General features: G+C 43.1%; 2 protein-coding genes and 1 pseudogene across 3 annotated transcripts; 1 reads left to right on the forward strand and 2 right to left on the reverse strand.

The window, feature by feature from the left end:
- Window positions 1-3879: 3879 nt before the first annotated feature.
- On the reverse strand, window positions 3880-7448 carry LOC124661800 (cysteine-rich receptor-like protein kinase 10). Its single transcript, XM_047199685.1, has 6 exons — window positions 5656-7448; window positions 5425-5561; window positions 5037-5247; window positions 4605-4845; window positions 4364-4514; window positions 3880-4277 (listed from the first exon to the last, which is right to left on the reverse strand). The coding sequence occupies exons 1-6, from the start codon at window positions 6707-6709 to the stop codon at window positions 3978-3980; spliced, it is 2094 nt and encodes a 697-aa protein (XP_047055641.1). The 5' UTR covers window positions 6710-7448; the 3' UTR covers window positions 3880-3977.
- Window positions 7449-8212: 764 nt separating this feature from the next.
- LOC124661801 (cysteine-rich receptor-like protein kinase 10) lies at window positions 8213-11261 on the forward strand. Of its 2 annotated transcripts, none has more exons than XM_047199686.1 (7): window positions 8213-9116; window positions 9248-9361; window positions 9469-9647; window positions 9875-10085; window positions 10214-10454; window positions 10545-10689; window positions 10779-11261. In XM_047199686.1, the coding sequence occupies exons 1-7, from the start codon at window positions 8291-8293 to the stop codon at window positions 11079-11081; spliced, it is 2019 nt and encodes a 672-aa protein (XP_047055642.1). In that variant the 5' UTR covers window positions 8213-8290; the 3' UTR covers window positions 11082-11261. The 2 variants fall into 2 exon arrangements, with proteins under 2 accessions (XP_047055642.1, XP_047055643.1); XM_047199687.1 differs by having other exon boundaries at window positions 8213-9110.
- A 13848-nt stretch (window positions 11262-25109) lies between these two features.
- LOC124665468 lies at window positions 25110-26793 on the reverse strand (annotated as a pseudogene).
- Window positions 26794-27082: the final 289 nt, after the last annotated feature.

The following is a 27082-nucleotide window of genomic DNA, read 5'->3' on the forward strand; positions in this document are numbered from 1 at the left end:
ACTTCATATCATGTTTGTTTCATGCTCTTGGGGCATTTCATCAAACACCTTATGTGCATAAGAGGAACCAAAAGCAAACCTAACACCCACTTGTGAAGCTTGTGAAGAGAATGGCACCAAATGGCTAAGTGTTGGCTGCTGGGTGGGTATATATAGGGGAGGGGCTTTAGTCCCGGTTGGCTCGGCCAACCGCGACTAAAGGCCTTCGGGCACCTTTAGTCGCGGTTGGCCCGGCCAACCGGGACTAAAGCCCCCACGTGCACCGGCTGGCCACCGAGCGCCCTGGTCCCAGGCCTTTGGTCGCGGTTCGCCACACGAACCGCGACTAAAGACCCCATTAGTCGCGGTTCCTTTACCTTCGCGACTTATGGGGCTCACCCGAAGCCTGTTTTTCCACCAGTGATGAGAAACCCATGGGCAATCATGTCGTGAACATACCAAAGAATACACTTCACGGCAGACCAATCATCACTATGGGGAGGATGAGAGTACTGATACACTCGATTCACCGCAGATGAAAGATCAAAGATATCAACATTGTAAGAACACTATGTAAGAACTGTAGTTGTATTAGGGAGTTGATTGCAAGCGATTGTAAGAACACTATGTAATCCTTGAGGCAGCAGGTTTCTGACGCACTCTTTTCCTTACCAGGGTACCGAAGGGGACTGGAAGGTTTTTAATGAGGCGGCCTGCTGCTTAATATATGTGATCTTACTTTCAAAAAAAAAAGATATCAACATCAATTGCAGATATTCGAGTCGTCCACCAATTAGACTCCATTAGGTAATAGCCTCGTCACTACCCAAGAGATCAACATCAGTCGCATAAAGATGCTCAGTAGACACCATGGCAGTGTGACCGGCCACACACACTTTCCATGTCCTTGTAAACATAGTGGATGACTTGGAAGAATGAACATACTGCTTCTTTCCAAATAGTTGATTTGTGAACTTAAAATTGCTCACTTCACTCACATCCGGTCTACCAGCTCCAGGCCGGCAATAATAAAATAGTGTTTTTTCCAACAAAATAGTTCTAGATTAAGAAAGGAGAGTCAAAGGTATGGAAAAACAACTAATTATGTACAACTAGCTTGGAAACCTTCTTTTTACTCTATAGGGTACATAATCGAACATTTGAAACACCACTCAAACTTAGAATTATACAACATTTATCATTTTATGGATACTAAAATTACACAATAAAATACATAACACGGAGAAAAACACTATGTAGGAACCGTGACAGATATGGTCATATCATTGATATTGTATGACTCGAGAGCAGTGAACAACTCTTCATTTCCCATGCTTACATTAATATATTGTGGCTGCTTAGGCTCACCCAAGATCATAGTATCACTAATTAACATTGAAACAATATCTCCCGCTATTGGTCGATCAACTGTGTCCTCTTGTACACACAACAATGTGATGCTAACTGACCTCATCATCTTCGCCGAGTGACTATCTAGCACCAATGATGCATCAACGAGATCAAACCAATTTGCTTTTCCCATAATTGCCATGCATGTTTACAATTCAATTACAAATATTAGGTTTTGTAGCAAATGAAAGAACAATTTTACAAGCTTAAGTTTGCGTGTATAAGCTCACATGTCCAAGCAGATTGATGAAATCTCCATGGGAAACACCAGTAATGTTTGTTGACAATAGAGATGGAGGCCGACAAATGTGCGGTGATTACAAAAATATTAGCAGTGTTACCATCAAGAACAAATATCCGCTACCGAGAGGGAGTATTTTCCAAGGTAGATTTAAGGTTAGGGCATCATCAGATCAAGGTCAAGATTAAGAAGGAAGATATACCAAAAACAACGTTTGTTTCTAGATATGGACATCAAGAGAACTTAATAGTGACATTTGGTTCGACCAATGCACCAACAATTTTCATGAATCTAATGAATAAGATCTTCATTAAGTACTTAGACAAGTTCGTGATAGTATTTCATTGATGACATCCTGATATATTCCAAGGACTCAAACAAGAGCATGTGAAACACCTAAAGATAGTTCTGCAAATTTCGAGAGAACACCAACTCTATTCTAAGTTCAACAAATGTGAATTTTGGCTGGATAGCCAAGAATATCTTCTACATGTCATTATTAAAGATGGTATAGCAGTGAATCCCAGTACGGTAGAATGTTTTTTGAAGCAGCAAACACCCAAGAATGTTAAGGAAATCAGAGTATTCCTAGGTATGGTAGGATATTACCGAAGATTCATCAAGGATTTTCTAAGATAGCAGGACCAATAACCAAGTTACTTAGGAAGGACACACAATTCGTATGGTCAGAACAATGTGAAGATAGTTTTCAGAAGCTCAAAGAGAAGTTAAATTCGGATGGTCCTTGACCCTAAGCAAGGGTTCTTGTAGAAGGAGCGGTGACAAGAACCGAAGTGAAGAGTTGGACAAAGCCAGGGTATGGACAGGCTAAGCTGAACACTGATGGCACTTTCGAGCTAGGGAGGGGGCGGGGATTGGTATGGTGCTTCGTGACCATGACGGCGCAGCAATTTCGCGTGTCGTGCTATCGAGCACTGCAGCGATGCTACTGAAGCGAAACTCATAGCAATTGAGGTAGGACTGCAGCTCTTGCTCCAATGTTCTGCTGTGCGTTTTACATCGAGACTGATTGTGCAGATGCTGTCGAGCTAATCAAGGAAGGAACACTAACACATCAATCTACGCTTTCATAATGAATTGCATTCGTGAGCTCTTGAGGGAAAGAGATACTAGAGTAGCTAAGATTTTCCGTGTTGTTAATCATGTTAGTCATGAGCTAGCTAAACTAGGTAGGATTCAACACCGAGCAGAAGAGAGGACACCCTGATGAGGTGGCCAATGCCATGAACATGGATTGTAATCCTATTTTTGGTTAATATTTTTTCCCCACAAAAAAAAATCAACCCTTTGCAACATACATGCATATTTATTAGTGGGACATAAAGTGAAAGACTCTGAGAGATACCTAGACTTGTATATTCATTTCACTGACTCGGTCAACATGACCTTGACTACCCCTTCTTTTACAGAAAATACATCCATGCTCATGGGTGCCAAGCACCCCGTACAATTTAAAAAATCATGATAATTCAAAGATGATCAAGTATTGTACTTGTATAAAAATATTCCGCGAGTAAATTAGTATCATTGTATCCAGGGTAAAAAAGACAAAATCGAACAAACCCCATGTACATGTACTATTCACGCTATATTTGTCATAAACTTGTCTTTTTTGCCCAGGATACCATGGAACCATTTCGAGCCCAAACAACTTTATACGAGTATAATACATAATTATCTTTTATTTTCTGGAGAATTCGGTTCTTTTTTAATATTTAAAATTACCACGAATTTTGGAGTTTATGGGGTGCATAGTACCCATGTGCCAAACATTCGGGCCCCTCTTTTATATAGTAATGTAGTCCAACATCGTAAGACCAATTACTAACTTTTTCAACCAATGCTACCATGTCGGACCGGATGATCTAGCTTGGATACCATTCATCTTCTTGGCACCATCCACTTGGTAAATGTTTCGTAGATAAACTCAAGATATTGTAGATAAACTCAAGATATTGTAGTTGTAATGTTTCTGAAGATATCCAACCATTATTTCTGAAACAACTCAACGGAAACGCATCTAAGAAGATCCATAATTATGTGTTATTTTGTATGTTCCATGCAAAATGTTTTTCAATTATGTAGGACAAAAAAGGTATGGAAAAGATACTACATGCACATATAATGTTAGATAACTTTTTGCAAAATTAAAAGGAAAGGAGAATCAAGTATGGATGAAAGCAGCTAATTATGTACTCCAACTACTTTGGAAGGTACAAAATCTCACATTTGAAACAGCACTTGAACTTACGGTTATACAAGCATCTAAGTTTTTGAATACTACAACATGAAAATTGAAAAGAAAAAGTAACACGGAAAAAAAATACTATCTTGGTGTGAGACATATAGTCATGCCATTAATACTAGATGACTCGGGAGCGGTGGAAGAATCTTCATTTCCCACTCTTACATTGATATATGCTGGCTGCTTAGGCACATCCAAGATCATAGTCTCATTGCTTAGCATTGAAACAACATCTCCCATGGTTGGTCGATCGACTGCATTCTCTTGTACACACAACAATGCTATGTTAATGCACCTCATCATCTTTGCGGACTGACTACAGGGAACCAATGATGCATCAACGAGATCTATCCACTTTCCATCTTCCCATAGTTGCCATGCCTGTTTGCAATTCCATTACACAAATTAGGTTGTGCTGCAAAATAAAAGCACAATTTATAAGCTTAAGTTTGTGTGTTCAAGCTCACATGTCCAAGCAGATTGATGAAATCTCCACATTGTTGGTGACCAGAATTTTGTTTTCCGCTAAGGATCTCCAAAATTATTACACCAAAGCTGAAGACATCGGATTTAACAGAGAAGATACCTTTGGAAGCATACTCAGGGGCCATGTAGCCACTAAGATGGTAAATGATACATGTGAATACTACTTTTCTGGTTGAATTGTAATATGTATAATTGGAATTGGAATTTTTATGTGAAACTTACTATGTGCCAACCACTCTTCTTGTAGTGTCTCCTTCGCTGTCATTTGAGCTGAATATTTTTGCTAGCCCGAAATCTGAAATTTTTGGATTCATTTCGCTGTCCAGGAGAATGTTGCTCGGTTTAAGATCTCGGTGTATAACAAGCAACCGGGAGTGCTTATGCATGTAAAGAAGTCCATGTGCTATTCCCTCAATTATTGCTACACGTTTTGACCAATCCAGTAAAGCTCTTTTATTCTCATCTACACAGCAATAAGATATTAATATAACAAGAGAAGAACAGCTACATAAATGAAAATAAATTTATAGAGTTGAATTAACAAGGAAATGCAGATAACCACGGGGTTGAGAGCAAAAGTATTGGGAAATATTTAGTCACTCTGATGCATGGACAAACGATAGTTAAACTAAATTAACAAATGCAAATGCATACCAAAGATGAAGTAATCCAGGCTTTTGTTCGGCAAGTATTCATAGACCAATATTTTCTCCTCTTCTCGTGAGCAATATCCCAAGAGCCTAACCAAATTCATGTGTTGTAGTTTGGCTATGAGCTGGAGTTCATTTTGAAACTCTATGAAACCCTGCCCTGAATGTGATGCAAGCCTCTTAACCGCTACCTCCAACCCCTCTGGAAGCTGGCCCTGGGAAATATTATCTATTCAAAAGTTAGGCTCTTCCCTGTCTAAGTGGTAATTAAACCTTCTCTGCCATTTAAAAGTTATCAGCTAAGTTTAATGTAGATAAGCTTGTTTTCATACAAGAGATCGTATTACAAGATAAATAGGACACAATAAAAGATGAAAATCCTACTAATTTACCTTATAGACAGTGCCATAGCCGCCTTCTCCAAGTTTGTTTTCCTCTGAAAAATTACTTGTAGCCTCCAGTAGCTCTTCAAAGTCAAACAAACAAAACTCCGCATTTTTCCCTTGCCTCTTCCTCCAGTATCTTGACCCTTGTGTAACATTATTAGTATTATTAATACCACTAATTGTAAAGAATACAGTATGAGTAAGGAACACCATTCCTCCACTAAATAATTACCATACCTTTTCTTTGCCTTTTAAGCCGACGAAAGAAACAGATGGAGAGGAGAAATGCTGCTGCAATTAGAGGAACTGCAACTACGGGAATTACCCACAATATACTCTTGCGTTTGGTCGGAGTCGGAGCTGCCGCCGACGCCGGCAGACTTAACAGTGGTTGACCAGCGTAGAACTGAAACGCGTCGTACCTGAAATAACAACGCGTGACACCCATCTGCCCACCCATGCGCAGGGACATGGTGGAGTTGACCATGCTGAGGAGACGGCGCAGGCATGCCGAGCACTCGTCGACGGGCAGGTCTGGCGTGCACCGCGCCTGCGAGTACACGCTCGGGTAGGTGGTGGACACTCTCGCCATGTTCATGACGCCAGTGGCATACCGGCTCGGAACCGTGCCGGCCGCCTTCTCCGCGGTCGCCGCCAGCAACTCGCGGGTGAGGCTGGCGATGAGGGAGACGTTGCCTCCGGAGACATTCCTGATGTTCCAGTTCTCGAAGGGCGGCGTGTTGTCGCCGGATCCTCCCGTGGAATTCGAGGGTGCTGCTAGGATGTTGGCGGCGGCGCCACCGTACGCAATGATGCAGTCCCGGTAGTTGGAGTCGACCTTGGCGCACTGCGGCACGCTTAGCGCCTGATCGAACCAGTTGGTGATGCACACGCCACAGGTGGAGCCGTCGAGGATGTCGCCGCCGCAGAGCGCGAGCGCGGAGACCACGTCGGGGGCCTGGCCATAGTTGGTGCTGGCGAAGTGTACCGGGGAAGAGGAGGCGTTATTGGAGAGGATGGCTGCGACGGCCTTGACGTTGTCACAGAACACATCGGCGGCCACCAGAGACGGTGTGAGTAGGAGGAACAGGATGGTGACGCCGATGGCCGCCGCCATGGCAACCTGGAGCCGTGAGAAGACGAAATTTGTTGGGTGGGTGGGTGAGGACTGAGGAGGTGGAGGGGGCTTGTGCAGTTTCGAGGACAGGAGGTGGAGGGCGGCGTCGTTATCCTCAGCGCTGAGGCTTTTTCTTCCTCGTTCTCTTTCTGGTGGGTGACTTTTCTTCCACATAGCTAGCTACAAACACTAAAGCAGGTTCTTGTTTTTCTTCTGCCAGATGATCAACAACGCGCGCTTATGTATCACCAGTAGTGGTAACTTGGAATAAAAGAAGGCTCGAACCTTTTGGCAGCTGATACGTACGGCATATCAGTTGCTTTCGGAACTCCCTAATACTGTAGTAGTCAATAAGAGTACCCATCAGACTTGAGTCGTTCACTTGGTCTTGACGCAGCAGGTTGTGCCGGCTACCGGGAAATAATAGAAAACCTCAGGCTTGTTTTCCTTTTTCTTTCCAAGAAAAAGTTGCCTTTAATTAGCTAGCACCCGACTGATCAAAGCAATTGGTCTAAAACAAGTTGAAGCATGGAGTTGTTATCCTTGCAGAGTTTCCATGTCCATGATAGCTAATGTTTTGGAGCTACTATCCAAGTGGCAAGCACTAGATTTGTCTCCATGTGGCCAATAATGCACTTCAAAAATAGATTTGCATGTTGCACAAGATTCGTTTGTCTCTGTCTTGCCTACACCTTGGTGATTAGGATGGGTACTAATCAATCATATAAGATGATGGCTATTAGTCAGAAATCCAAAGCAAGACATGCGGGGTCTCAATCAGCGTAATCAACATAATTATATGGGAAGTATGCAGCAGCCTGTGCTAGTAGAAGAGTAGAGCCAATCTGAACAAATACTAGTAGATCGTATCAAATGAATTGCTTTGAAAATTTGACATCCAGGTTCTAATTGGTTCAGCAAGCCCAGATTCAGCAATTTCAAGCTAACAATCCACTCAGAACAAGAACCTGAAAGAGGTTCAAATACCTCAGGCGCCGTGTAGCCGCCGTGGTAGCTTCACATCCACCGCCTCCCCGCCCTCTCACTACAGGAAACTGATCGTTTGCCGTTTGCCGTGTGCCTGCCCACCGATTTGCCATGAGCATTCCCCAAACCCATCGTCACCTACATGAAACGGGAGTCCAAATTACAATTAAAATATGTAGAGTGCGAAAGATATTTCCTTCATTCTACAACAATACACTCGAGCATCTAGCTATGAAAGTTATGCACTACTTGACACAATGATCAGACCACTTGTGAAGTAATGACAATGACCCAAGACTAGCCATGTAGGCTGGGTCCCAGTCCACCAAGTGCAGCGTACATGCATCTCCTGCTAGTCCACGTGAACTGGATCCATCTTCTGGTCGCCTTCCTCATTATGGCGACATCTTCCGGGAGCTGGTAGACCGAGTATGAACCAAATGAACTGTTTTAAGTCAACAGATTATCAGGCAACTTATTCTATGCAGTGGCCGGCCATGCCAAACATGGAAGAGTTGAATAATTAGTTATTGGCTCTCCGACAAAGACTAGGAAATCAATAATCATACTTTCTTTGCATTTTCCAAGTGAAACCAACAGCATATAAAAACAATTAGGGCAGGTACAAGGCTAACCTGTTCCAGCATTATTGACTCGCCAAGAAAGACCCATATTAAAGCAAGCACAAACGAAGACAATTTGGGCAACCATTGGTGTAGCAGTCAATTAGAAGGCATTGGGGTCGATCCACCCAGGCCCACGGTTAGCATGGCGAGTGTGCTGCTGCTGCTCCTCCTCCTTATGCCGGCATCGGTAATGGCAATCGGGATTGTCTGTGGCAGCGGCAGCAACTACACGGCCAACAGCACCTTCAAGTCCAGCCTCGCCGTGCTCGCTGACACCCTCCCTACCAACGCCTCCTCCTCCCCACAGCTCTTCGCCACTGTCACCACCGGCGTGGTGCACGCTCTCGTGCTCTGCCGCCGCGACACCATCAACACCACTGCATGCAAAATCTGCGTCGCCTCCTCGTTCAAGTACGCGCAGAAGATGTGCCCGGACCGCAAGACCGGCGCCACCGTCTACTACGACTACGACGAGGTGAGCGCTCTGCAACCAGGGTGTATCCTTGGCTTCTCCGGCGACGGCGGCTTCCTCAGCCCAGCAACAAGTACGACTGGGAATGTTACGTTCTTCCAATACTGGAACACGTTGAACATCCCAGGCAACGCCCGCGTTGTCGCTGCTGCCGTCCGTGAGCTCCTAGCGGCGACTGCACGGGACGCGGCTGCCGCGGCGAGGGGGTTCGCGACTGGATTCATGGACTCCATTGGCGGCGGTTCACCAACACTCTACTCCCTGGCGCAATGCACGCCGGACCTATCTGCCGGCGATTGCCTGTCGTGCCTCCAGCGGCTCGTCGGCACGGTCAACGCCACCAATGTCGTGCGCATGGGAGGGAGGATCTTCGTGCTCCGCTGCAACATCAGGTTTGAGGCCTTTTCATTCTATGAAGACAAAAGCACGCGGCGGATTCCATTTTCATCTTCATCATCCATGGCTCCGGCACCTGCACCAGCTCCAACAGGCAAGAGTACGTGATGAACAATCCCAGTGTGCAAAACAATTCAAATATGTAGATGATCGATAAGACTCTTGATTAACTGGTTTGCACATTATTACGATTTCTTACGGTAATTTTTGCATGGATGATTAATTTTGAAGGACGTGGAATCAAACCTTGGGTAATAATAGCCTTATCGGTAGCTGCTCCAGTAGCACTGGTTGCTTTCTGCTTCCTCGTTTACTGTCATCGGCTAAGAACAAAGCACACAAAAGGTGAGTAATTTAATTACTGAAATGCTCAACATTATGTATATTCCACTGAATATAAAGAGTCATAGTTTAACAGATTGATATTGATAGTGCCAGTTCATAATTTTCAGGTAAAGCGGCCTTACAAGAAAAACATGCTAACGAGTTTCAAGGAGATGAACTAGTTTGGGAGATGGAAGCAGAGTTATCTGAGTTCTCAGTATATGAGTTTCATCAGATATTAGAGGCTACAAGTAACTTCTCCGAGGAAAACAAACTTGGCGAAGGTGGATTTGGCCCTGTTTATAAGGTAAATATATAACACCGTTCTGTACTCCACATTTTCTGGGCAATAGAAAATGCATCCCAGGGTCGTCAGAGTACAGAGACAAAAGGATTAAGAGAAAAATAATTATCCGAGGTGGCGTAAATGTACTTTTCCAGGGAACTAGGGAACTGTGCATTAATTTGTGACTCACAATTCATAAAACAACCATTATTATTGCATATTATTCATAAAATATAATTACTTTGTAGGGCCACTTTCCTGAGGGAATCGAGATAGCAGTTAAGAGACTTGATTCAGATTCAGGTCAAGGTTTCATAGAGTTCAAAAATGAAGTTGAGCTCATAGCCAAACTTCAACACAGAAATTTAGTTAGGCTCATGGGATGTTGCTCTCAAGGAGGGGAGAAAGTACTGGTCTACGAATACTTGCCAAACAAAAGCTTGGACTTCTTCATCTTTGGTACCACATGTTTACATTTTCAGATTCATATGCTCGATATTATCTGTCATTAGTACATTAAAATTTTACTTGAATGATGCTTAATATGTTATTTTCCTCTGTTATTCTAACATTGAATTTACATGCAGATGAAAATATGAAAGTTCTACTAGACTGGGACAAACGCATTGCAATAATTGCAGGAATAGCAGAAGGACTTCTTTACCTACACAAACACTCTAGGTTGCGCGTTATACATCGGGATCTTAAACCAAGCAACATTCTCTTGGATAGCGAAATGAATGCTAAAATTTCAGATTTTGGGCTAGCAAAAATATTTAGCTCAAATAACAATGAAGGAAATAAAACGAGAAAGGTCGTTGGTACATAGTAAGTTTCCTCTGAATCACTTCATATATGATCATTTCTATTGCAATTCAAGCATATAGTAATTGGACAAATATTGTTACTTTATTTTAGTGGCTACATGGCACCTGAGTATGCTTCCCATGGCCTCTTCTCTATCAAATCGGATGTATTCAGCTTTGGTGTTTTGGTTCTCGAGATCATTAGCGGCAAAAAGAATTCCCATGAATGTGGAGCCTTCATTAACCTCCTTGGATATGTGAGTGCATGTTTACACATCCATATAGCAATAAAAAAAGGTTTGTTTATTATGTGTCCTACTTAATTATTTGATCAAATTTCAAACAGGCTTGGCAATTATTTGAAGAGGAAAGGTGGATTGAACTCATTGATGTGGCATTAACTCCCAATGATCATTCAGTGGAGATTATGAGGGTCATTAATATTGCATTGTTGTGTGTACAAGAGGATGCAATTGATCGACCGACCACGTTGGATGTTGTTGCAATGCTAAGCAGCAAGACTATGATCTTAGATAAGCCTAAACAACCAGCATATTTCAGTGCAAGTGTAGGCAACAAAGAAGAACCCACCGCAACTCGGTCTTGTAGTGTTAATGATGTGACTATAACTATGATAGCTCCTAGATAGTTTATCTTTGTACCAATGTTGTTTTTTTACTTCGATGTTGTACAGTGCATAAGCTTTAAGCATTATATGTTGTGCATAAGCTTTAAGAATTCTATTTAGTGCATAAGTTCTTATCTTAATCTTGATTGTAACGTATTTTGGTTGCTATGGATGTCTTAGTCAAAACCATGTTTAGTTTTATCGATTCTGAAATGACAGTAGTTACACTTGGTGGCAATGGATGTTTTAGTTTTTTTAAGAAAATTATCAATGTATAATGGCAAAGTGCTTTCTACTTTTGAAAACATCAATATAATGATTGAACGGTGTGGAACTCTTCCAAATCTCGTGGGTATGTACACCACATATTGAGAAGGCATGATGATGGTCGGGAGACATAATCTGGCTCTCGAGCAGATCTGCTATCTTTTCTTGGACTGTGTAGAAACCTTGGGGTGTGTACGTTTCCCCCCTATTTTACTGAATCGTTATACACTCGAAATACATTGTGCACACATATAGCGTGCAGAGATACTCTTCAGCCTATTTCACATTCTCTCAGGAGTAAACAATAGAAAACCGCCACTTCCGAGGCTGAATCACAATTCTTTGGAACACTAGATCTGTTCAATGCAGGGGTTTGACATTTCTTCAGCTAGCCTAAGGCCTATGCCAGTCGCCATATTCTCTAGATACAATCAGGTAACGTAAACACAAGCGAGATAACATCCGACTGGTGAGATTATTACGTATCCTTGGAATTTAGCTACCGAATCAAGCAGGCATCGCACGAACAAACGATGGAACGAAGGTGGAACTGGATAATAATAATTCGGCGGATCAGGTGAGAACGTCGGAATTGAACACATCTCGAACAAAGGAGCGGACATCACATAGACTGAACGTCTGAACTGAAGAGTAGTACCTGCGACGACGCAACGCGAGAAGGAAGCAGCAGCCGAGCCCCCACCCAGCCTGCGCACTCACCGAGCAGAGTGAAACCCAAAGGCGACCTAGTGGTGTGGCGGCGAATCGATCCGGCTGCCACTGCCACGGCACACCGCGCGCCATGGCGCAGCAGCTGCCTCGCCTAAGACCGGAGCCCAAGCGGCGGCGGGGAAAGTGCGGCGAGCGGTGGCCGGTGAGAGCAGCGAGGGGCGGGGGCTCCGAGACGAGAGTGAGAATGGGAGAGAAGGCGGTGGGCCACAGAGGTGGAACGGGCCGAAGGAGAAGCGGCAATGATTTTGCAAACAGGGCTTTCGATCCACACTTGTGGCCGGGCCCAGAATCCCAGATCATGTTTTTGGCACATGGGAGCATATGCTCCCTTTATTTTCAAATACATGTTAGACATATTTTAAAATGTGAAAAAAATTGAAACAAAAATTTCGCACGTACATCTTCATGTGATACGCGCTCACAAAGTCGTTTCATGAAAAATCGACATGTCATGTGGCGTGTGTAAAAAAGACAAAATTCGATGCTGAAACAAAGACTTGTCACAAGATAAATTTTCTCTTTTTCGCTTAGACTACAAAAAATATCATTTTTTCGTGAAACTTGATGAATACACATATATTATGGAGATGTACATGTAAAAATTTTTGTCAAAATTTTTTAACACCTGGAAATATGTTTTTATGGTATAGGGATCATACGCACCCGGGAGCCGAATTGAGTTTCTGCTATCTAATCTAATATACAAGACCCAATGATTGTATAAAGCTATTCTTGTATAAAGCTATTTCTTTGGAACCTCTCTGCAAACCACATAAGAACATCCAGGCTATGCTTTACAAGATCTAGCTAGTCCATATATCAAGTCCTTTATCGCGAAAAAAGAATCAAGTCCTTGATTGCAGCAAATAATTAAGGACATTGAGGGTGTCGGTGCCATAGGGGCTGCACATTAGTTTCTTGAGATATATACAAAATCCGCAAGGCCACCTAAGGAGGACCTAACCTCTCTCCCCGAGGCGGCGGCGCCGCCCGCCATCCCCGGGGAGTTCCCCTCCACACCGCCCTCCTCCCCTCCCCTACAGGCCCCCCTCCTCCGCCGCCGTCGCCGAGGACGCCGCGGGGCAAATTGATACGTCCAAAACGTATCTACTTTCCCGAACACTTTTGCTATTGTTTTGCCTCTAATTTGTGTATTTTGGATGCAACTAACACGGACTAACGCTGTTTTCGCGAACCGATTCAGTGTCTCGTTTTTGTGCGTAAATCCAACTTTCGGGAAAAACCTCGGGATTTTGACGAAAGGGCATATTTTCCCGAGAATGCGACGGAGCCAGAAGGACAAGTAAGGTGGAGGCCCGAGGGCCCCACACCATAGGGCGGCGCGGCCCAGGGGGGCCCGCGCGGCCATGTGGTGTGGCCCCCTCGGCCGGCCTCCGACGCCCTTCTTCGGACTACTTATTCGCCTCGACCTAAAAACGCACGGGAAGAAGTGGAAGTCGCCAGAAACAATCCAGAACGCCGTCACATCGCGAAACTCCGTCGCGGGAGCCAGAAGTCTCCGTTCTGGCACTCCGCCGGGACGGGGAATTGGAGGAGATCATCACCGCCATCACCGCCAACGCCTCTCCATCAACCAGCCATGCTTCCCCCATCCATGTGTGAGTAATTCCCCCGCTGTAGGCCGAAGGGGATGGTAGGGATTGGATGAGATTGGTCATGTAATAGCATAAGATTGTTAGGGCATAGTGTCTAGTGTCCGTAGATGGTACTTTTATGATATTGTTGCAACTTGTTATGCTTAATGCTTGTCACTAGGGCCCGAGTGCCATGATCTCAGATCTGAACATGTTATTGATTCATGAAGATATTCGTTGTTTATGATCTTACCTGCAAGTTGTATACACATGTCGTTGTCCGGAACCAATGGCCCCGAAGTGACGAAATCGGGACAACCGGAGGGAATGGTAGCGATGTGAGGATCACATGTGTTCACGGAGTGTTAATGCTTTGCTCCGGTACTCTATTAAAAGGAGTACCTTAATATCCGATAGTTTCCCTTGAGGCCCGGCTGCCACCGGCTGGTAGGACAAAAGATGTTGTGCAAGTTTCTCATTGCGAGCACGTACGACTATAATTGGAACACATGCCTATTGATTGATTAGTACTTGGATACTTGTTTTATTATTATCCGCAAATGCCCTGCTATGATTGTTACATGAGTTTCTCTCTTCCATGCAACGCCCGTCATCAGTCCCCGTGCCTACGGTATTTTAATCCTGCTTGTCTACTAAAATCACTACTGCTGTCTTTGTTACTCTGCTTCTGTTATTTCACTCATCGCTACTACTATAAAGCTGCTACTACTTGATAAACTCTTGCGAGCAAGTCCGTTTCCAGTGCGAGCTGAATTGACAACTCCACTGTTAAGGCTTTCAAGTATTCTTTGTCTCCCCTTGTGTCGAATCAATAAATTGGGTAATACTTCCCTCGAAGATCGTTGCGATCCCCTATACTTGTGGGTCATCAAGACTATTTTACGGCGCCGTTGCCGGGAGCATAGCTTTATTTGGAAGTTCACTTGGATTGATATTGTTCGCTGCAAATTCTCCATCATGGGTAAACCTCGCGATACTAAGGTCGCCATATTACCATCCACTACAAGAAAAGGTACAACTCCGAGTACCTCTGTTGCTCTTGATTCACCATCCGTGATTGATAAACTTGTTTCACCACCACATGCTTCAAATCGTTGGTACTTCGCTGAATCTGAAAACTCTCATAATATCGATAATATGTCTGCTGTGCTTGATGATAGTGGTTCATTGGGAACTTTTCTAGATGCTAAAATTGCTAAGTCTAGACAAATTGAAAATGCTGAAACTCCCGATGTTACTACACCTGTTAATTCACACGAACTTGAATACTCTAGTGATGATCTTGATGAAGATTATGTGGAACTTGATGATGATTTTATTGAAAAATGCCATGCTACTACTGATGCAAGAAAAATTAAAAAGTTGCTTGCGGAACATACTTGTTAGATATAAACTATCTCCTGATCCTAAATTTGCCACATCTCCTATAAACATTAGGGATAAAGATTATGATTTTTCTCTTGATCTATCGCATATAGCTATTGTTGAGAAAACACCTTTTTGTGGTACTGAAAAAGAAAGTGCTGTTGAACACATGACTGAGTTATCCACTTTGAGTAGCTTGTTTTCTGATGATGTTAAGAAGCGTACTTACTTTGTTGCTAAAAATTTTCCATTCTCATTAAAAGATGACGCTAAAACTTGGTATAATAGTTTGCCACCTAGTTCTATTAAAAGTCCAAAAGAATTGCTTGCTGTTTTCTTTCGGAAATACTTTCCTGCTAGTGCTCAACATGCTGCTTTGCGAGAGAGTTTATAATTTTGATCGAGGAGATGAAGAGAAATTGCTCGAGGCTTGGGCGAGATTTTGCTCTCTTATCGAGCTTTGCTCGACCATGATCTAGAAAAGCATGATTTACTTGATATATTTTATAGTGGACTAACCATTGAGTCTAGGGCATACCTGGATAGTTGTGCTTGGTTGTGTTTTCGGGAAAAGAACTCCGGACGACGCCGAAGAATTATTGGCTAAAATAGACCGGAATTATGATGATTGGACTACGCTCGAACCAACTCCAACGCCAATAGTGAAGAAGAGGGGTTTAATTAAATTGAATGATGAAGATATAAGGGAAGCCAAGAAGTCTCTCAAGGAGAAAGGTATTAAATCCGAAGATGTGAAGAATCTACCTCCCATAGAAGATATATGTGAGATAATTCCCCCTTCATCCATGATTGAGGTAAACTCCCTTCAACGCTTTACTAGGGAAGATATTCCGTATTCAAAACCTCCTGCGCAATGCTTAGATGAGTTTGATAATTATATTCTTAAGCAAGAAAATTTTAATATGAGAGTAGAGAATCATCTAATGGAAAATTCTCAAGCTATTAGTCAATTGCATGATATTGTGGAGAGAACCTCCAATGATGTTAAGATGCTTGTTAAACATTTTCATATGGTTCAAACTCAAATTGATCAACTCACTAAAGTGCAAAATGACTTGTTAGGAAACAATGCTAAAGAAAAACATGCTTATGAAGTAACAACTAGAGGTGGTGTCTCTACCCAGGATCCTCTATATCCTGAAGGGCATCCCAAAAGAATTGAACAAGATTCTCAATGCATTGAACGTAGAGCTCCATCTAAGAAAAAGAAAAAGAAACATAAGAATGTTGTAGAATCCTCTGAACCTGCTAATGATCCTAATAGTATTTCTATTTCTGATGCTGAAACTGAAAGTGGTAATGAACATGATAAAGATAATGATAAGAATGATGCTCCCGATAAAGAAGAGGTTGAAAAAGAACTCGAAAAGCATGCTAAAAATAAAAAGTATACTAGAGAAGATTTTATTACCGAGAAACATGGTAATGAAAGAGAACCTTGGGTGCAAAAGCAAATGCCTTTTCCTGCTAAGAAACTAAAATCAAAGGAAGAAGAACACTATAATAAATTTTGTGATTGGATGAAACCTTTATTCTTGCAAATCCCTTTGACTGATGCTATTACATTGCCTCCTTATTCAAAGTATATGAAAGATATTGTTACTAACAAAAGGAAAATCCCCAATGAGGAAATTTCCACTATGCTTGCTAATTACTCTTTCAATGGCAAAGTTCCAAAGAAGTTGGGCGACCCAGGTATACCTACTATTCCTTGTTCTATCAAGAATAATTATGTTAAAACTGCTCTATGTGACTTGGGAGCCGGTGTTAGTGTTATGCCTTTTTCTCTTTATAAGAGACTTTACTTAGATAAGTTGATACCCACTGATATATCTTTGCAAATGGCTGATAAATCTACTGCTATTCCTGTTGGTATATGTGAGGATGTTCCTGTTCAAGTTACTAATAATTGCTTAATATTAACTGATTTTGTTGTGTTGGAAATGCTCGAAGATGATAATATGTCTATTATTCTTGGGAGACCTTTTCTTAACACCGCAGGGGCTGTTATTGATTGCAATAAAGGAAAGGTTACTTTCAATGTTGATGATAAGGAACACACCGTCTATTTCCCCAAGAGGATTGAAAAAGCGTGCGGAGTTAATACTATTTCTCATGTGAGAACTATCAAAGTTGGAACTATCGATTGCCCTATATATGAGCCTAAAGAAGAATATCAAACTCTTGTGATTGGATCCATATCAATACAATTCAAGGTAACATGATTGATTTGAGGTTTATTTCTTCATATGCTATGTAAAATTTATTTGGTGGCAAGACTTGATCAACCTTGTTAACAAATACCTTTTATATGCATAGAGGAGGTAAACAACATCTCTTTCTTCCTCCACTTGCTTTAGTTGTTGTAGCATTTTTAATTTGCAAAATTTCTTAGTTGATTTGAGATTTCAAAAAAATTTCCTGGCCAGTAATAATAAACTTAATACCCAGAAAATGTGCATTTTTCAAAGTTTTCAAAAATTCGCGAAAATTACACCGTTGGTCCTATTTTTCGACGAGGCACCTGGGAGCACCAGAGGATGACCTGTGGGGCACCAGGGGTCCCACACCACAGGCCGGCGCGGCCAAGGAGGTGGGCGCGCCACCATGTGGTGTGGGCCCCTCCTTGCCCCACTATCTCATCTCTTTCTCCCAGCATCTTCTCTCTCCCGAAAAAACTCGAACCAACTTTCTCTCACTCGCGTTTTTGCTCAAGAGCTCGGGATTTTCGATCTCTTTGCTCAGCCCAGATTTCTGTTTGAAATTTGGCACATTTGCTCTACGGTATGTGACTCCTTCGATTATCCAAATAGAATTTTGTTTGGTTGAGTATATCTTGAATATTTTGCTGCTGTAGGTAACATGTTTAGTGAGCTTGCATGCTTGTTCTAAGTGGTAGAAACTAGTTTTGATGCATGATTAGTACTCTAGCAAGTTCCTATGGTAGTTTCCCTCAATTATATGTCACCAAATCAAGTTTTATATTGTTTGTTGAAAATTTCAGAAAATGAAGAAGTTCAAATTTGGAGAATTGTTCAAGAAAGGAACAACCAGACACCGGGAGGCCTTCTAGGACCGCCACCCAAATTAGGCGGTCGTACAATGAGGACATCATCGCGCCTAGCTTCGCGCCCGAAGAGGACAATGGGGCTCCTAATGCCTCATCCTTCCCATGTTATGATTTTCTGACAAATGCGGGGATATTGGATGATTTCTTCACCCTTGTCAACAGGGCGGGCTTAACCACCTACGTTGGAGATGAAAGGGAGCAATACTACATGCTCACCAAAATTTTTGTCGAGAGCTTCAAGTTCCAAAACACGGAATATAATCCGATAGTTGCATTCAAGATCTATGGTACTCCTGTTACTATGGAATTGGAAGAATTTTGTCGTGCATTGGATATCGCCCCTGTAGGTACAGCAAGGAGGATCGATAACAACCCTCGGGACTTGTTGGAACTCTATCGAGGGATCACCAATGATGACTGTCGCACCATTCAGCGGGGCAAGATAAGGAACATTCAACTCCCCGCCATTAAATATTTTGCATATTACGTTGCCACTAGCATACTTGGTAGGGAGAACACTAGCAATATTTCTAGTTACCATCTTGCTTTCTTGAATATTGCACTTACTGGACGGACATCTTATCATCTTGGTTCTCTTATTGCTCGCCGCTTGTCTACCAAGGGGCCTATTTTTGGAGGAACTATTGCATCTGCGCATTTTAACACATTTAGAGCTTCCTATTGATCCTAATGATGTGCCATTAACCCCTAGGAGGCTTGATATCATTGCTATGAAAAGCCATCAATTTGTTACCACCGAGTCTACTTTAGATAATATGGCCTATAGAATGTTGTTTGCTGACGGGGATGAGAAAGAAATCCCTCTTCCCCGGCCAGGTTTGTTCGATATTGACAAGCAACCATGGTCGCGCACTAAGGAGGAGGTGGATGAACATATGAAGATACAAGATTTCCATCAGCAGCATGACTCCGAGGACGCCGAGCCCTCCTACGATTACACCGTCACGTATCCGGGTGCTTCTTCTAGCACATACCCGGAATATGATCCATCTTCGTCGTACCACGGAGACACTACCTCATGGTCTCGATGGGGTTGAACTCCACTTAGGCCAAAAGCCTAAGCTTGGGGGAGGTATACCGGCATCACTCATTCTTTGCATATTATGATTGCTGGATACTTGTATATACTTGTTTAGTCTCTTTGAGTGGTTTTCTAATGAGAGGAAGATGATGTTTGGGGAAGTGCTGCCTGAAAACAGATTCTGGGCTGTTACCGTAAAAATTCGTGCACACAGCCAGAATGTTATTTTGCGAAGCCAATTTTTGTGCATGTTCCCCAGGTTGTTATCTAACTTTCATTAGTTGAACACTTTTTGAACTGAGCAACGTAAGATTTTTGTAAAAATCGATTTCTGTACTGCTGTCAGGTTTTGGCAGATTTCTGCCATCTCGCTTTTCTGTGTTTCTTTTAGTTTGCTATTTCTTGTTTCCACTTTGTTTCTTTCCTAAAACAAAAAAAGACCAAAAATATTTCTGTTGTTTCTCTTCATCATTTGTTTATCTTGGTTTCTTGTATTTGTTTCGCTTTATTTGCTATTGCTAGTTTGCTATAAGAAAACCCAAAAAGATTTTGCTTTGTTTGCTTGTTTCATTTTGTTCTTGTTCTCAAATTCGAAAACACCAAAAATATTTGCTGTTCTTCTTTGGTTTGTAAAGTTCATCATGAGTTCAATGGTCTTCGGTGGCTGGAGCGTGGTTTTCATTTCATATTATCCAAGCTACACAAGTGAAAAGGCAATAATGACGATCTACGACAATCTGATTGTGGTGAGAGGCTGGTATGAACTCTATTTGTTTTCATTTCTGTACATATACTCATCCATGTGAGCATGCTTAGTTGGTTCATGTGAGGTATATGTTATTTAAGAAAGTCTTGTAGTTCATGATCTCTCATGTTTAGCTCCAATTTATTAATATGAGTAGCATGTCATGGATGTTTGCTTGCATTGTTTTATTCATAAGTAAGTATGGCATTGTGGTATCCTCCTCTGAATAATTCATTTATATCGACTTGGCACATGCTCACGCATGCATATGACTGAACAAGAGTCAATTAAGCCTCAATGATTTACATTGCTTCGAGTTCTTGTATCACTTTTATGCCTCGGTTAATTTATTTTGCCGCAAGCATGATTATGACGATTCACTGCTCTCTTGATTTGTCGCTCCCTAGTCTTTTTGCTAGCCTTCACTTGTACTGAGCGGAAACGCTGCTCGTGCCTCCAAACACATGAAAACCAAGTTATTCCAGAGTGTCCACCATAAATACCTATGCATGGCATTTCAAACCATTCCAAGTAAATTCTCATGCGCTACCTTTAAAATCTTCAAAATGCTTCTCAATTTGTGTTTATGTTTCATAGCTCATGAGGAAGTATGTGGTGTTTAGCTTTCAACCTTGTCATTTACTTTTGACGGACTCTCATATGGAATAGTGGCACATCCGCTTATCCAATAATTTTGCAAAAAGAGCTGGCAATGGGATTCCCGGTCCCGAATTAATTAACTTAAATAGACACTCCTCCATGGTTTGTGATTGTTGGACGGCACCCGAAGGATTCGGTTAGCCATGGCTTGTGTAAGCAAAGGTTGGGGGAGTGTCATCATCATAATAAAACTAAACTAAAAAGGCACTCCTTCATGGTATGTGGTCAGTTGGCGAGCACCCGAGGATTCGGTTAGCCATGGTTTGTGTAAGAAAGGTTGGAAGGAGTGCCACATAAACATGCAAATAATTCTTGGGAGCCGCTCTTGAAAGTCCGGTTGGCGAGGTAGTTGGTGTACCCATTACCATTCGTTGACAACAACAAACACCTCTCAAAATAATTTTACTCCTGCTTTACAAATGAAAAGCTCTAGCGCATGTTAATCCCTGCTTCCCTCTGCGAAGGGTCAATATTTTACTTTTATGTTGTGTCTCCATTATTTCTTTGAGCACTTTCTTGAGAGCACTAGCTTGTCATTCTTAGTATAATATGCTTGTCTCAAAATATGATTGATTGTGGTATAACTTTGATGCTTTTATCTTTGACAATTACTACTTCTAGTCTTTCTATGAACTCCAGAGGTGCCCGGGCATTTATGTTTTGCCAATCAAATACAGGCAAGCGAGATACCACTTTATCATACTCTCTTATGAACATTGCAATCATGCTTATATACATGATTCATGATGCTTATTATTAATTGTTGGTACCTCTTCATGATTGACATAGCTGTTAGATGATCTTATTTGCATGTATCTTATTATGAACTGCTTAAGTATTAGCCATATCATGAGAATATATACATCATATGAGCAAATGTGTTCGTGAAAGATCTTTTATCGCTCAGTTGTTAACTGAATTGCTTGAGGACAAGCAATAAGCTAAGCTTGGGGGGAGTTGATACGTCCAAAACGTATCTACTTTCCCGAACACTTTTGCTATTGTTTTGCCTCTAATTTGTGTATTTTGGATGCAACTAACACGGACTAACGCTGTTTTCGGCGGAACTGATTCGGTGTCTCGTTTTTGTGCAGAAATCCAACTTTCGGGAAAAACCTCGGGATTTTGACGAAAGGGCCTATTTTCCCGGAATGCGACGGAGCCAGAAGGACAAGTAAGGTGGAGGCCCGAGGGCCCCACACCATAGGGCGGCGCGGCCCAGGGGGGGCCGCGCGGCCATGTGGTGTGGCCCCCTCGGCCGGCCTCCGACGCCCTCCTTCGGACTACTTATTCGCCTCGACCTAAAAACGCACGGGAAGAAGTGGAAGTCGCCAGAAACCCTCCAGAACGCCGCCACATCGCGAAACTCCGTCGCGGGAGCTAGAAGTCTCCGTTCTGGCACTCCGCCGGGACGGGGAATTGGAGGAGATCATCACCGCCATCACCGCCAACGCCTCTCCATCAACCAGCCATGCTTCCCCCATCCATGTGTGAGTAATTCCCCCGCTGTAGGCCGAAGGGGATGGTAGGGATTGGATGAGATTGGTCATGTAATAGCATAAGATTGTTAGGGCATAGTGCCTAGTGTCCGTAGATGGTACTTTTATGATATTGTTGCAACTTGTTATGCTTAATGCTTGTCACTAGGGCCCGAGTGCCATGATCTCAGATCTGAACATGTTATTGATTCATGAAGATATTCGTTGTTTATGATCTTACCCGCAAGTTGTATACACATGTCGCTGTCCGGAACCAATGGCCCCGAAGTGACGAAATCGGGACAACCGGAGGGAATGGTAGCGATGTGAGGATCACATGTGTTCACGGAGTGTTAATGCTTTGCTCCGGTACTCTATTAAAAGGAGTACCTTAATATCCGATAGTTTCCCTTGAGGCCCGGCTGCCACCGGCTGGTAGGACAAAAGATGTTGTGCAAGTTTCTCATTGCGAGCACGTACGACTATAATTGGAACACATGCCTATTGATTGATTAGTACTTGGAAACCGTTTTATTATTATCTGCAAATGCCCTGCTATGTTTGTTACATGAGTTTCTCTCATCCATGCAACGCCCGTCATCCGTCCCTGTGCCTACAGTATTTTAATCCTGCTGTCTACTAAAATCACTACTGCTGTCTTTGTTACTCTGCTGCTGTTATTTCACTACTGCTACTGCTATAAAACTGTTACTATCGATAAACTCTTGCGAGCAAGTCTGTTTCCAGGTGCAGCTGAATTGACAACTCCGCTGTTAAGGCTTTCAAGTATTCTTTGTCTCCCCTTGTGTCGAATCAATAAATTGGGTAATACTTCCCTCGAAGACTGTTGCGATCCCCTATACTTGTGGGTCATCACAAATCCCCTGTGGTGAGGCGGCGGTGGCGGCTCGGTCCTCCGTCGGCAGAGTGCAGCGCGGCCTGCGGGAGCGTGTGGGGGGGGGGGGGGGGGCTACACCCTCCTCCTCCGTCGACTGAACGCAGCGGGATGGCGGTGGCCGGCGGATCTCCGGCGGCCGGCGGTGGATGTTGGCTGCGGTGTGGTCGGATCTGGGCCCGAGGTTCGGATCGCGATCCATCGCGGCTGCGTCTCGTCAATGGCACGAGGAGGCTTCGCTGGTTCTTCTTCGCGGCTTGCGGACGTCCGGGTCTTCGGCCCGGGCATGGTGGTGGTGGCTGACTTCATCCAGCGAAGGCAGTCGGCCAGGCTGGTTGTGTTGGATTTTTAATCCCACTTTCAGCGCCGGCAGCGAGACGGGGAGGCATATATAGTAGCCGGTGAAAACCGAGCCGACTCTGGTCATGGCGGGCGATGGCGGCGTCTGCGCCGTTATCTTGTTGAAGGCATCGTCAAGCAACTATCACTAACCTACTCGTTCCGGCGGCGAGATGGAGGAGCTTGGAAGCCGGCGATGGTGTCGCCGGTGGAGGGTTGGAGTGGCCATCCCATGATGGTCGCCGATGTGGGGGTCCGACCTGAATAAAGGCAGCGGTCCTAGGGCCTCTCTTGCGTGAAGAGGAGGACCTACCGGAGGCCTGGACTCGTGATCTAGCCGGAGTGTTGAGTTCCGGAAGGCTCCGCCGGTGAATGTAACGGTGCTTTTGCCAGGAGTTTGTTGGATCGGAGGTATTCGGTCGTGCGCACCCATGTTTTTATTCCGACCGATTGGTTCTGGAGGGAGCGGCGCGAAGCTCTTTTTCTTTGTTGACATCAAGTGACTATGGATCCATGATGAAAGTCGGAAGAAGAGAATTTCATGAAGGCCGGAGGGGAGGACTAGCTAAGGGAGGTTCAAGTCTCTGCGTTGTTGAGGGACTTGCTTGGTGTTCCGGGCTTCACAGCAGCGGTATGAAAGTGGGGGCGACAACACGAGTGAAGTGCAGAGTCCTACCTTTCAGGGTGAAAACCCAAGGTCTGGCCTTAATTGGTTGTGTCTGGCAATGTCCTTGGTGGAGGCATTGTTTTGAGAGCGGGGACTATCTTCAGGGTGAAAACCTAAGATCTTTGATCGAGCGACGACGGTGTTTGAGCACTATTCCTTTCTTGGAGGCGTCGTTTTTGGAGAGTCCGTAATTCAGGTGTTGTCTTGGCGGTGGATGTATTGCTGTTGTTAGGCCCGAGATACTGTAGCGGAACTTTTGTTTCTTAGTTTTCTTTTCTTGTTTTTTTTGGCTGTGTGCATCCGTAGTGCCATTAGGGTGGTGCGTTGTTGCAGAGGCTGGGTGTAATTGGTATCTTCTTGATATTAATATATTCTCTTTATCGTTTTTTAATTAAGGACATTGATGTATGTATAATATTGCTCCAATCAAACTATGCAATTATTGTGTGAAGTAAAATCAGTGATGGAGGATTCAAAATTTCGAGTAAATTATCATTGATTAAAATTCAACTTTGTCTGAATCAATTCCCGACATGGCTTCATACATACCGTAGCGATAACATATGAACACGTGTCTCTACGTTATTTGGTAAGATCTTGGCTACTTTAGTAGCAATCGACCTGTCAAAATTTTCATTTGGTGCTGCCGAATTGCTTGTAAAACTTTTTAAACTGCATGTATTAACTATATAATCATTTTAAGTTTTTATTAATTATAACATGTCTGCGAGAATTTGGCGAGTTGACTCAAGTACTTAACTACAATCACTAGACCTGTCTTGGGACCAAATATAAGATTTAGCGAGCTTTTTTTTTAGTTTCTTTCAGAAGTTACTCGTTCTTATTTTTAGCTATTCGAGGAAGTATTAATTGGATTCTGCACACATGATGCTCGAACAAAAAAAAATTCACACTATACAAGAGCAAATTTAGGCTGTGTTTGGCATTGCCACGGATCATAATATAAAAAATTGTAATCAGCTTTAGCATATTTGGCTGTTTTACTAACCAACATTTTCTGCTAGTTACAGTTAGGTTTAGCATCAGAAGATTCAGCAACCACTGTCCACATCGAACATTCTATTTCGCAAAAAGTCATTTTGCTCAGATTTTTATTGATAAATACGCCGTAGACTTACAAAAGCCTCGCAATGCAAAATAAAGGTAGCAAGCTCCAACGCTTCACTTCTCCAAAAACGAACAACATGGTATTGTAGGCTCTAAAATTAGATTACACTGCGAAAGCTAGAATCCTTGTAGAAAAGGTACACATATCAGCTCTGAACAATGACAACTATTACCCATTCTAAATTCTCCTCACTGCTGGCACTCATCCAAAGAAGCTGCAGTTAAATGCTTTGGTTATACGCATTTTCCTTCAACAGTCCAGCTCAAAATCAGTCCATCATCATAGCTAGCAGATGGACAAAGTTGGCACATAACCTGACAGATCATGCCCCGGATAAATCGTGGCCCCTTAGAGTATTCGATCGGAAGATTCTACTAGGGAACCACCCTTGGAGATTTGTCCAAACAAGCTGAAGAACACTTGAATGGAGAAAATTCATGAACAACTCTTGAGGAGGAGTGGCAGACGTGTCAAAGTTATCATGGAGGTTGATCACACTTAGGGAGTGCAGGGTTGAGAGGGACGTACAAATAGGACCAGCGAGATTGCAATAACTCAAGCTAAGAATTTGGAGATTTGGAAGAGAATTAGCAAGAGAATTGCACCAATCATCTGCGCTGCTAGACATATCAACTCCATCAAGGTAGAGCTCTGTCAGATTGTTGAGGTTGCCAACTAGGTTCTGAAAGTTGGGTTCCTGCAGCCACAGCCAATTAGTAACGCCAGGGATGCTGGTACCATAGCCATCAAGAGAGTCCTCCTGAGCGGCATAATAAAGAACAGAAAGATCCAAGGAGATAAGGTTTGAAAGTCTGCCAATACCAATAGGTATCTGGCCTTGAAACCCTGACTTGGAGAGATTGAGGTGAGTGAGCAAGGAGAGCCTCTCAAACCCACTTGCTGGGAGACTGTACTGGCCAAAATAATTCATGCTAAGGTCGAGTCGTTGGAGTGAGGTGAGGCTGAAGATTGAAGGGTTAAGGCCTTGACTGTACAAGCCACGCCCACTGAGTTCTAGAGCGGTGACATGGCCCGAGTTGCTGCAGCCAACACCTTCCCAAAGGCAACAGTCAGTGCCATCCTGCCATGACGCAAGGGCACTGGGGTAATCGAAGAATGAGAAGGATTTCTTTAGTTCAAAAAGGCTTGCAGCCTGGTCTGGATGGCACCGGAGAGTGAGGTTACCGTCACCGTGGACGACAGAGGTGGCTAGTGAATAGAGCACTGCAGGTAAGAGTAGTAGCACCCAACTGATCAAAGCCATTGGTCTAAGTCCAAACACAGCAGTGTACTTGTTTCTTATCTTTTTGAGAGAACAGGCAGGAACACTGCCAGGATTTATAGCGAGAACAACCAAAGCAAAACAGAAACAAGTGGCTCAGAAATAGTTTAGTGACGGATTTGTTGCAAGTCATATTTCTTCAAGCCATTCAAATACGGCAATGGCCAGGAAGAAAAGCTCCAGTAAAGCAAGACTTCCACCATTCGTGTGGGACGGGCTACGTGTAATTGTGATCCTTGCAGAGTTTTCTCATTGGACAGAGACCATACATTCCATGAGATATATCCATGATAGCTAACTTTCTGGAGCTACTGTCCCAATGAAAGCACTAGACTGTGACTTTGAGTATGACTCAGTCATAATAGACAGAGACCATATGCAGAAGAGGATGGAACTTATTTCACTGTCAGAGAGAAAGAATCAGCGTGATATTAGTTACTGTGCTTGTGAGTAGCATATAATACCGCAGATTAACTCCAACAGCAGTAATCTCAATAAGAAAATTGCAGCGGCAGCTTCTTTTGTTTGTGAAAATTTCACCGATCTATTAATAATCATCAACTGCAGTACAAAGAGCTCCAAAAAACAATAGAATTAAAAATAGGTCATTCGACCACCTAGCGACGACTACAAAAACTAGCGCGAGCAAAAGGTGCGTAGCCGTTCTTGCCGCTCCATCACAGGAACCGGGCAAACCTTGTCGTAGTAGAGCTC

The sequence above is a fragment of the Lolium rigidum genome, chromosome 6, assembly GCF_022539505.1.
Source record: "Lolium rigidum isolate FL_2022 chromosome 6, APGP_CSIRO_Lrig_0.1, whole genome shotgun sequence".
Classification (NCBI taxonomy): Eukaryota; Viridiplantae; Streptophyta; class Magnoliopsida; order Poales; family Poaceae; genus Lolium; species Lolium rigidum.

Coding starts and splice junctions, on each gene's coding strand:
- LOC124661800 (XM_047199685.1), bottom strand. CDS start 6,709: ATGTGGAAGAAAAGTCACCCACCAGAAAGAGAACGAGGAAGAAAAAGC. Junction 5,248..5,424: donor GCTATGGCACTGTCTATAAG/GTAAATTAGTAG, acceptor AATATTTCCCAG/GGCCAGCTTCCAGAGGGGTT. Junction 4,846..5,036: donor CCTGGATTACTTCATCTTTG/GTATGCATTTGC, acceptor ATTGCTGTGTAG/ATGAGAATAAAAGAGCTTTA.
- LOC124661801 (XM_047199686.1), top strand. CDS start 8,291: ATGGCGAGTGTGCTGCTGCTGCTCCTCCTCCTTATGCCGGCATCGGTA. Junction 9,117..9,247: donor ACCAGCTCCAACAGGCAAGA/GTACGTGATGAA, acceptor TTAATTTTGAAG/GACGTGGAATCAAACCTTGG. Junction 9,362..9,468: donor AAGAACAAAGCACACAAAAG/GTGAGTAATTTA, acceptor CATAATTTTCAG/GTAAAGCGGCCTTACAAGAA.